This window comes from Thermobia domestica, chromosome 18, assembly GCF_964235325.1.
Source record: "Thermobia domestica chromosome 18, izTheDome1.hap1.1, whole genome shotgun sequence".
Lineage (NCBI taxonomy): Eukaryota > Metazoa > Arthropoda > Insecta > Zygentoma > Lepismatidae > Thermobia > Thermobia domestica.
In genome coordinates this window covers 97,755,262-97,767,828 of record NC_137471.1, presented here as the reverse complement: position 1 = coordinate 97,767,828, position 12,567 = coordinate 97,755,262, and the positions used below count along the sequence as shown (strand labels likewise).

The following is a 12,567-nucleotide window of genomic DNA, read 5'->3' as shown; positions in this document are numbered from 1 at the left end:
CTCTGATCTTACGTTGAACTATAGTCTATCTTCCAAGCGGCTGAATATAAGCAGAGTATCCATATTTAGCTCGTTTGTTCTAGAACTGTACCCAGTATTCCTTTCATAAATACAGGGGAACACAGTGACTCAGTTGTAAAGCACTTACTTCTGGTGCGTGGGATCCCTGGGTTCGATCACGGCCAAGTAAATTTGTGGTAGACAACATTGTGTCCATGGGTTTTCTCGAGGTGCTCCCGTTTCCTCTTCCTACATTATCATTCCACCATTCTTCCATCATTATTCACTTCCCTTAATAATCCATCTTTCTTGGCCTAAAGGTCATAATCGTTGGACGTTAAACTGAAAGGTTTTGTTTCAAAATACATAATATAAATTCCTTCTTGATATTGTACCTTTTTCCCTTTGTACTCTTATAATCAAGTGGGAAACAAGCGCAGCAGAAGACATATATTAGGCCTACTTAATTTTTCCAAGGCTTTGTAATAAAGGTATAATTCTGCAAATGTTAAAAAATCATTGTAATGGGAGGATGGGAAGAAAGTTAGGACGATTTTATGTGGTTATCCAAATATAAAATCGAGTGATCGGCTATACCTGGCTTATCTATTAATCGGATAATATTTGTCAGCCAAATATGATCTTTCATCTTATAACTGGTGCCCAAATAGTATCCACCTTCCGGATTATTTGCAAATTTGCAAATTTAATTTGAATACTCCTTATTTAGGTTTTCTGCCGCCTCTAAAGAGATGCACAACTTTGACCACTTCCGATTCATCAGCATTAAATGCTGTATTTATATAAAATATAACTGAGTTGTTAGTTATTCTTATCACGGTTTAGCTTTTCACAATAAGTTAACTATCTTCTTTATACTAGGAATGAGCAAAACCGGTTTGTAGAAAAAACAAAACCCGACATTTCAGTTTGGATATAAAACAAAACCGCTTTGAAAAGTGAAACTTTTTTTTAAAATATAAAACCGTAAGCGGTTTTTGATAAGAAATCGAAAACCAGTTTTTGTGCTCACCATATATTGTCAATAAATATTTAGGTGCTCACTTTTGCTCATTTATATTTTTATTAGTTTTTCAAAATATACGTTGAATTTTTGCTCAACATTCAACATTCTCAAGACCAAAGGAAATAACATTATTTACAATTGTTTATATTCGAAAGTAAAAACATGTTGTTCCTCCACAATACTTACTTACTTACTCACTCGAAAAGTAAAATAAACAGGATGAAAGCAAATAGTCTTTCTTTTACTACCAATAATTTGTTTCCTGGGGTTGAAGATTGGTATAATTCTGCAAATTATTTCTGGTATAATTCTATTAGTAAATCCGTACACAATATAAAGACGTGATTTTACTATATGATTTTACTGTATAAAGTGGATAAATAAAATAAAATAAAATAGACAAGTTATATTATTTTCCTAGTTGAATCTCTTCTGTTTCCTATATCTCTTCTCTGAATCTCTCTCCGTGTAATTCCCCGCATGCACTAATAAAACAAAATATTATTATATAAATTCAGCTAAAGGATGCTAGATGCTACTTGGGTGGGCAAAATTGATTCCATAATTAGCGTTACATTATGTTATAGCACACCCTTATAGAAAGATAAAAAAGTTGTTCTTCTTCTTATGTACACGATAAAGAACGAAAACATTTAGAGTAAGCTCGGGCTGCGTGATGACTAAGAAGGGAGATCTGAACTGCCGATTCATTTTCTTCAACGATTGTGATATTCATCTACAGCATATTAGAAACATATTTGATTTGAATACTCGTTATTTATTTTATTGTCCTTAAGAATATGCGCAACTCTGTCCACTCTCAATACTTCAGCATTTAGTACTGTATTCATATATGCATAACTGCATAGCCCCAATAATGTACCGAGGCTTCGATTCCTTAAGAAAGAAATAAAGATTTTCATTTTCTCAATTTGGATAAACACGATTTTCACAGGTTTCATACTTTCTAGTGTCTATAAACGAAATGAAATTAATGAGATCTTATGTCCCACGATATGCCTTGTAAACTAACACTGGCGAATTGTAAGTGGATGAAGGTAAAATTGGCTACTAGACGATAATGATACTGCCTTGTTTCGGATAATGATGTCTCGTTTCAGGAATTGTATCTGTTTCTATGGGAAGAGTTCTCTGTCTCGTGAAGAAAATTCTTACTCGTCATGTCTCGTGGCGACCTTAAAGGAAACAGTAAAAGCACCGAGAAATCCCATAGATCCATGTTGTATATCGAAACTTCACAGTGTAAAGGATAGAAACAGAACGTTTTATATTAAAGATGAGCGATTTACCAAGCGAGTTACTATACGTAAAAATAAAATGGTCCCATACTTCAATTTGGCTCCTCGCCGTTTGTTAGTGGTTCCATCTAGTGTTGAGCAGTTGACTAATACTTTAATATTGCCGTTTACGAATATATTCAAAACACTTTCATGCAGTGATTCGAACAGGAACTACTTCAGTTAGACATTTCAGAGCTACCTTTCGGGTAGCTTGTACATCCACTACACAATGTGCACAAAAATAATTATGTAATTTAACGTGTCACTCAATTTAGAAATATTCTGAGTGTACAAATATGTAACTCAATAATTAAGACTACAAAGACCTATATTTTCGCAGCATAGTATAGGTAGAAACATAAACTTGGCTCTTAGTATAGCTCTGTTTTCGTTACATAATAAACAAATGAATAAAGTCATTCGAACAGGAGGGAAAGAATTGTACTTTCACTGTCGCTTGCCGACTTCAAGCTGTCGTGAACGTGTCCCACGAGTGTTTCTTCTTTTTTACTTTCTGTCCCTCTTTTCCTTCTGTCACTGTCTGAGTGACAAGTCATTGCAAAGAAGCGGAAAGACGGATAAATTATAAAAACAAAATAACATAGTGCGACAATTGGTTGTTGGCTTTTTTTTTGTTTGATGTCTGACCTACATTTTAACAAAATAATAGTTAAGTCAGAGAACAGAAAAACACATACACTTTGCTTACACTTAATCTTTGGTAATTTTTTGTATCTCCTACATTACAGTTATATTTTGTCCTTACTCAACATATTTTTTCGTGTCCTTATTTTGAGTTTCATACATGTTTTTGCCTATTGACATAAGTTTTCTTTATATATAATGCTTTGAACTCAATACTAATAATAATAATAAAAATTTTGTACATGTAATTAACATTTAAATAAAATAAAACCGAATCTTTAAGTTTTATTCCCCATGATTACATCCTTTAGGCTAAGGGAAACGAATGAATAATGAAAGTTAATGACTAAGAAAGAATCGATGCAATGATACAGCAAACGGAAAAAAACGGGAAAACTCCGAGAAAACTTATGTCTAATGTTGTGCACCAAAACTCATCTGACTAGGAATCGGACCAAGATTCCTCACACCAGAGAGATCCACCACTTTTTGAAATCAGATTTTATTCACTGAGACACCGTGCACCCTTTAAATATAAAGCTATGAGAAGTTTGCAGAAATGATAGACATCTTACTGGTTAGTAAGTAATACAGCGTTCCCCCGTAGAGCAAACGGTCGCAGGTTAGAATCCTAGCAATGTGAGTTCGTGATGGATAATTAAAGATAAGACAAAAGTCTACACTCATTTCGGAAAGTGTAGCTGGTTCTATTGGAAGAACTCTGTTACGTCTCGTATCTTATTACGAAAATTCTTCGTAGGTTATGATTACGGACAATATCATAACTCTCGATCGAAAATTCAACGGACTGATTATGCCATTTCAATATTTAGATGTTTTCAATCAACATACATGTCAAGTGACGACACAGGAAGAATTCTGTTAGTAACACAGTAAAATATAACTAAATGTTATAGTAGGGGTGGCCAGGGCTATTTGATTCAAAATAAGAAAAAAATATTTATTTCATATTTACTATGTGCAGCAGTGTCATCAACTTCTGTTCAGATTTGAAAATTGTTGTTCGTGTAGACGTTGGTGTTTTTATTATTTTCCGTTTACTCAACAGTTTCTGGCAATGTCAATATTTTCTTTGCAAGGTGATTTGCAACGCCTATTTTCTTAGCCTGATATAATATTATGCACTCAACAGATAAGGTACCAAAGCTGTGTGAGTATGTACACTTACCGAAGCTGAGTTGATTTTGAGTTTAACCTTCCTTTCAGCAGCGAGGCTATAGGAGATGGGACATGCTGATTAAAGTAAAATCCGAACCACATGAGATTTACTGAAGCGTTTGCATTGTGTGAGAGATACAATGTTTGTATATTTCGGACGTCATTTCGTCACGTTCATCCGTCACTTCTGTGAGTGACACTTCCTCATTCGCAAAAGCAAAAATAACGGATCTACTTGAGGCAATCGAATTTTGAGAGAGGCATGAGATTCAATTATTTTATTTATCATCGCACAGTACCTACAAATTACAAACATCAGACAGAGCAGTTTCTAAAATCTAGTCACCAAAAAGCTACGAAATATTTTCTCAACATCAACATGGAATTTACGTGTAAGATGAACGACAATAGAATTTTGAAGGCTTTTTTTTTTTTTTTTTTTTTTTTAATATTTCGTATATTAGAAAGAGCAGCAAGACTATTTTGAAGATAAAGATAATCGTTAAGAAAAAATTCCTTTGATGACCCGTGTCAACCAATTTTACCATGTAAATGAATCCGAAAAAAATATATCATATGAACTGTGATTGTGTGTTAGGGGTGACTCTGATTAATATGTCATAAAATATGATTGGATTTGCTTATAAGTATGTAAACAACGATATCATGAGATATGTGTAGGAACTTTGGGAGAAAACAATTTATGTGTAGCAATTGTTTGTGAAGTGAGTAGGCATGTCAATGTCAATAGAATAATAACATGTCAATACTAATTCACAAAACTGCTCATGCCATTACTTCCTGAAAACATTCTTGTAAGTGAATTTACAAACTGTCTAATTTTTGTAGCTAAAAAGTTATTATAATTAGAATGACTAAGGATATACTCTGATTAAGGTGATGATTAATAATAGCTTTGCACAAATTTGCAAATATTAGACATGATATCTATCATTTCACAAAGAAAGAGGAATATAAAAAAATTAATTTGTAATTCCTACATTTATTAGAGTGCAATACTATCGTGACTCTAACATAACTTAATCTAACCTAACTGAATAATCTAACCTACTACTTACGCTATTCTTTTCTACTCTACTCTACTCTGCTCTATTAACATTGTTGCACTTTACACTACTCTAGTCTAACCTACTCTATTATATTACGGAGAATTCTTTTCCTTTCGGCCGTGCTCGTGGGTTTTCTCGGGGTTCTCCCGTTTCCTCCCACTTTATTCATTCCACCATTTCATTCATCTCTCATTATCACCGTCTCCTTTAGCCTAACCGGCATAACCGTGGGACGTAAAACTTAAAGATTTCATTTCATTTTCATTTTTCTTTTCCTTTCGGAAAATACACTACTTGATCGATATATTTTAATCCTCACATTAGTTAATACTGATCAATACATTTGTTATAATTACCTACCATTATTACCTACTTAATAGTTAAGTTAAACGTTAAACATTATATAACTTACTTTATTAATATACTTATCAAATAGCATCACAATGAAAAGAGTGATGCATTTGTATGACTTTTTATTTCCAATAATCACATACTAACCTATTATCTTTACATTTCCAGATGAACCAACAGTGCAAAGTTTGCGGAGAACCAGCAGCAGGTTTTCATTTCGGAGCATTTACATGCGAAGGCTGTAAGGTGTGTAAAGTGTATATTTGTTTAATTTTATAATTCTTTACAGAAATAGAAGAGATTGTAGGTTTAGAAATCTTAGTTTTCAAACCACATTTAAATTTGTTTTTAATTATAGAATGTAGATAAATAATTGAAATAAAAATTGTTTAGTTTCAAATCATGAGTAAGAAACATATACCTATAACATTACTATAATGAGGTGTATTAATGATTTAAAAGAGTTAGTTGTGGTTTCACTTTTCTCTTCTTTGATTGAGGGTCAAGTGAATAGTTAGACGTACAAAATGTGAATAATTTTACAAGCAGACAGTTCTATAATTGTCAAAATCTCTGTGTTAGTAAAACTCAATATAACTTAAAGCTTTACATTTCACTCCAAGTTTCTTTTATAGTCTAGAAAAATGTTTAAATTATACATTTCAGTTATCAATTACAAATTATTGTTCATGTAACGAGAGACAGATTAAGGATATTCTTATTTTCTCCTTAAATGTTTATAAAACAAACCAATATTATTTGGACGGTTTAAAGTTACGGTGTTTTATCACAAAGAAAGACACGAAAATCAGACTACATAAGTCAATTTGTTAACAGAAAATTATAAGTCAAAGCTTCATTCAACTGTCAAAAGATGGCAGTAGAAGTTCAAGTGATGAAAGAAACAGTTGTTTTGTTTTCGAATTTATTTCAGTACAGTTTGTATTAATTTTTGGATAAAAAGGAAACGCGAGTTACATCGCTGTAACTTTAATCTCTCTATTTATCAGTATCTTAAAAGATACAGAATATATTTCACAGTAATATTTCTAAGATATTCATATGTTTCTCAAGATCATCATTATTCAATTGTATTTTAAACATTTATTCTCACTTATTATATATTTTCCAGTTCTTATTCATTTCATTAACTGTGATGTACTCGCTAACGCTCTCGCCTTTGGTGCGAGCGGTCCTGAGTTTGATTCTCGATGGAAGTCGATTTTTCAGCCCAGCCATCCTGAGTGAGGATTTCCTAGGTTTTCCTCATTCATACCAGCCAGATGCCGGGATGGTACCTAACATGCAGATCTTAGGCCGCTTCATTCCCCCCAATCCTTTCTTCCTTCCCTTTCCTCGGATAGTGTGTCCCCCTCGAGAGACGTCATCTCTCATATGTGACGGGCTAGCATAGTCTTAGATGCTGAAAGCCCAGAAATCTAATTCCTAATTCATTGCACTAACTATTGATAGGAGGAAAAACTTTAAGTTTCAGAGTTTTTAAGCACTGAAAGGAGCTTCAGATAAATATCTTAAATATGAAATATGTCCAAAATGACCAAAAATGCACTCGAATCCTATGTGTACTGAGTGTTCCATATTCCATTACTACTTACTCGTGATAAATGATATTTTCACCTGGATTAGAGTAACTAGCGATTCCAGCAATAATACAGCAAAAAGAGAGACTATACTGCGGGATAAGTTACAATTGTATTTATATCTCTGGCATAAATTTATTCCCAGGGCAGTAAACCATCCCAGCTAGTTGGAAAATTTGTATTGGTACAAAGGATGCGTAGTTGACATATAAGTAAAAAATATACCCACTAGGAAAAACACTACAACCAGACTTTACTACAGAAAATAAGAGTAGTCCTACCAAAATATCTTCTGCAGTATAGTGCGGAGAAAGCCAATATACTTAATATATTACAGTACACATTCCTGCTTTTATATGGTTCCCTCCAACACACAATCTCACGATCACCTGTAGCGAACATAATGATAAGCGTCACTTCTGATGAAATGGAATTACTAAGTGAAGTAAATTGGATTTGAATCACAGAACAGTATGCAGGTAGTTTAATTTCAGAAACGTATCTGTAAATATTTATTTGGTATGTGGCATTGTATTGAACTGCATGCGAATATTGAACCTTCTTTCCCAGTTTGCTCGAACGTTAGAAAATGTGACGTACCATCATGTTTCTCCGAACTGTTCAATTAAATGTTATCTGAATGAATCATTCCCGAAATTCTGCGAATGGTACAATTCAGCGATCAACATTTGAGATACATTACACATAACATCACTTGGAAAAACATGATAATATGATCTCAGAAGGATATCACTAATATATCTTACATTAGTAACGTTACAAATGAAGGAAATCTGCAAATAAAATGAAAGACTGCGATATATATATATATATATATATTAAAACCAATAATAAATATTCATAGAATTTTCTACTTGCGGCGTAATAATAATAATAATTATTATTATTGTAATAGTTTATAAGCATGAATATGTATTCATTTGCAAAGTATCGCATAAATTATAATTGTTCGATCCACCAGACACGGCAAATTGATTTTTGAGTGCTATTTTCAAATATAATATAACTTGTAAGTTGCCGACAGTTGTTGGACATCTATTTCACAAACAGGTCGATATGCATATATTACCAGTCTTTCCAAAGTTCTTCACCCACCTCAGAATACAGCAAAAATTCCTACATGGTACTACACGACTTGCTGTCCAGTCACAATAGCACAGACTGAATATTTTGCTGTGATGTTATTTTCATTTATTTAGTAGATCTGAAAGGGAATCAAACAACGTGGCAATTTAGTAGCATTCTGAATGAGTTATGGTAAACTTCCAATGGATCGCAATACTCTGGGATGTTTTGACTAATTGCAGTGGTAATGACTTTCTGACAATTGATATAAGCGTATGTGTACGGAGTTAGTTAATCTAAAACGTCCGAGATCATCTGTTGTGTACGGGTTACAAGAAATCAATAACAGTGTTCATATGAGTTATTATATGTCTAATTGTAATGGACACGAGATGAAATGTTCAGATGGAATTTAAGGATGAACTCATAGTATGGTTTCAGTATGTAAATAAGAAAGAATCTGGAACAATTGTACAGAAAAAGAAGAGAATTAACTTGATTTGTCGGTCAATGCATATCAAGTGAAACCTTCTGGTCCAAAGCCTACATACTCTAATGTACATACATTGAAGATAAATAAGTATAGTATCACTGCGAGGGTTCAGATATTACATAACATTTTCACATTTGCTTGCATAATTTGCTTTTTTCTATTTCTTTTCTTCGTTTTTCTATTGTTTAGACCTCTTACTGTGTTATTTGTATATATATACGACTGTATGTGCGTATGGCCTACCTTTTACATGTACTCACATACAATGATACATATCAAAAGAGGGGAGGAGGCAGAGGAAGATTTTCCTTTCTTTTTAGTGTACCGTGTCCAAGCTAGCGTAAGAAATTCATTTCCGCTCTCCTGAGTTAAAAAAAAAAATCCTTTCTCACAAACTCTTAACAAAAGAAGATGAAAATGCAAGTTGATCACGCTAGGCAGCATCAAGTTACTCTCAGACCCATGCATCCAAATCACTGAGCATTATACTGTAATGTCTTTTCCCTGCCCAGTGGTTGTTACATATTACGCAATGCAGCTTACAAAAGATACTTCAAATCTTAGGACATTGAACGTACAATATAATTTAAAAGATGTTTTATCAAGAACGAAATGGTTTCATAAAATCAAAATACTACTACATGAACTAACATTTTAGTTCATTTTAACTTTTTGAAACAAATAAAAAAAAATAAAAGAAATCGTGATGGATAATATCACTGACTAATTAGGCGGCTTCCAGTTGAGTAACATATGCTGAACAGTTCAGCTCCTATCCATTCTTTCTTGTTTTTTCTAGACTGGAATTCGATATCGTTTAATTTGCCTTGACTCATCCAGAAATAGAATTTGGTTTGTGCGAGAGAATTTTAATACGTATTACAAGGGATAATATTTTGTTCGTACTTCATTAATATTTCTTTAATGACATAAACATTTGTAATAAACTGTGAAGGTTTTCAGTTACTAAAGCTCTTAGAATTCTTTTCATGTTTAATTAATAAGCACATATTTAATACCTACAAACTAATAACATCCAATTCATTATCTCCCCAGGTGGCTACGTCAAAACTAAAGTTAAATTCATTCATTGGGAGTCGATCTGTATAGATTACATGCACCGACAGTACCATGTATAAATATTTATTTTCTTATAATGTAATATTTTTCATTATAATATTCAGCTGTTTTATTTTGTAGTAGTGTAAAAGGTGTTCAGGAAAATGTCTATTTAGTATGGTCGGTAAAAGGCTTTTGTCCATAAATCGTAAAAAAAAATTTAAAAAAATTAAAATTAAAAATTAATATAAGTGCCGACTCTAGCCTTTATGGTACTGAGTATCTTCTCATTTTGTCTGTATTATGATGTATAATATGTTGCTATGTTGCAATTTATGAATTCTTTAATATTTTTCTAAATATCATTTTAGTGGCGACTTTGATATGAATGAGTAAAACACATTTGTAGTGATCTAACACCTGATATTTAGTCATTACATAACGAGCGTGTTCATAAAGAAGCGAAACAGAAAGTATTTTGTTAGGACGTACAGTATTGCAGCAGAAGCAACGTTGACTTCCGTGCTATTGGCTTTTCTAAACCATGAGTTTGACAGGTATCAAATTTATCTTTTGCAAATATAGTACCCAAAATCAATACCTACAGAACAAAAGAAATCTAGTCTTCTAATGTACTTGGAGAGAATAAGTCAGAAATCCTCCCAAGGCCATATCTGTTGATTCGTTACAATATGGTGTACATGAAAATATAAAAAACGAAATCGACTTGCATATCAAGCAAAAGAGCTGAACCGTGTAAAATGAATTTTTGAGCAAGTTCAGCACTTGGATCCAATTGTGCTTTGGTCATTTCACTTTGATTATCAACTATACACAAATTGAGACAATTTATAATGAAAATGGTTATTATATTACAATGAAGGTAATCTCTCACTGTTGCTACTAATTACTGCGCATGTGCGTTGATTTTAATTTTCATAGAACATGCACGAACTTTGTAAGGGACAACCAATACAAAACCCAATGTGCATATTTCTTTTACTATTGCGATATTGCTCTATTATTTACATTTTTTGTTTCGCCTTATTTGCTATATTTTCCTTATTTTCTTAAGATTTTAAATAATATGAGATTATCATTATTATTATTATTATTATTATTATTATTATTATTATTATTATTATTATTATTCAGAATTTTATTTCCTTTAGCTGATCCCAAAGCAGGTTAGATAAAGCTAGTGTATAAAAGGTTACAACTGTTTACTTACTGTACTTTCTAATTTACCGGAAAATCAAAAAACACGTTCAAACATATAAAAACAACAGAAGGGAAAAAAGAGTGAAACAGGAAACTATTTAAAGAAAATCTATTGATGTTCTTTTCTCAGCAACGAAGTTCAATTACAAGGAATAATAAAGAAATTAATTTATCAATTTGTTAAATTAGAAAAAGAACAAGAAAAGCAGATTTATGTAAGTTAAATGCGCACGGATATGATTCTCCCTCCTTTTATATACATCTCTTTTTTTTTTCAAACACGAAAAAATAATACAAGACAACATCTAACCGTTTTGCCCGCCAATTAGATTTTCTCGGTTGATCAGCAGAGCGCGAAACTAGAATAGCATTGATGGTAGGAGGCAGAGAAGAAGATGAGGCAGAATGGAGGTGAAATCATTTCACCTGTTACGCTACCATGCATATAACATATAACACTGATGTGCAATTGTTTCCGTAAACACGGGAAGTATATGTATTTAAGAAAAGAGTATTATTTTCTAAAAGAAAGAGAAAAAGATCCTGATTTGACCTAGTGGTCCATATGCCAACATCACCTTGAGAAAAAAGTGAGAGTAAAAACTGATTCTTTTTTCCTCATATTTCCACGGCATCTTCTATTACAATCTATATAGTTTATGTAATGGCTGTATCTCATTTACGCAAACCTGAATATGAAACGGCATTCGCTTAAGATAATATCTCTGTAGGCTTTCAACGAACCATTAAAGATCTTGGAGACAGGAAAAAAAATCATATCCTTTGGGTGATATTCATAAGTCTTAAAGTGCAGAAGCCCTATAAATATGAGCATAAGTCCTAAAATTTAGATATTTTGAAGTTCAGGACTTCTATGCTCTAGGACTTGTAAAAGTATGAAAGTAAATAACTTTTAGAACTTCTACGTTTTAGAAACCAGCTAATGATTTCTAGGACTTATGCATCTTAATCACTTTTAGAGCTCGTGCTTGTGAGGTTCAATAGTTTAGGACTTCTGGCGGGACCTTACTCTTTTGACTTATTTATTACACTAAACTATTCCTAAACCCCAAAGTAATCAGCATGCAAAGTCGCGATCTCGCTAATCCGATAATGTATATTTAAATTAATGATAAGTGACGAACAAATAAGCTTCTAACACAATTATTTCTGGTTTCTTGGACCGGAATTTATTCCCATGCTCGTGATGCTGTGACAAAACAGGAAATTCTGAGCATAAGGTGCTCCAATGACATTCATGTTCAGTCATTAAGTTGGTTTAAAGGAACAAGTTTAGCCGATAGATGTCACTATAGTCCTAGTATCTCTCTCATGTATTTTTTATCTTTCAAGAAAATTCACGATTTCTCTAACAAGTTTCAACTTAGAGACTTCGAATTTTTAGAGAAGGAACTTCATAACCTATCGAAGGCATCAATCCATGCTGATATTTTATTTAGAATTTTCTTCATTGTTGAAACAGTATATTGTTAAAGATTTGGATATCCAATTTCAACATTTAAGCCATTTCAAC

General features: G+C 32.6%; 1 protein-coding gene across 1 annotated transcript in view; it reads left to right on the top strand.

Annotated features, from left to right (window-relative positions):
* Positions 1 to 12,567, top strand: part of LOC145675796 (knirps-related protein-like) — a 56,065-nt gene that overhangs the window by 30,824 nt on the left and 12,674 nt on the right. Inside the window, exon 2 of the mRNA XM_081746498.1 lies at positions 5,742 to 5,819. Within this exon, the coding sequence (XP_081602624.1) occupies positions 5,742 to 5,819 (78 nt within the window). The remainder of the gene's footprint in view (positions 1 to 5,741; positions 5,820 to 12,567) is intronic.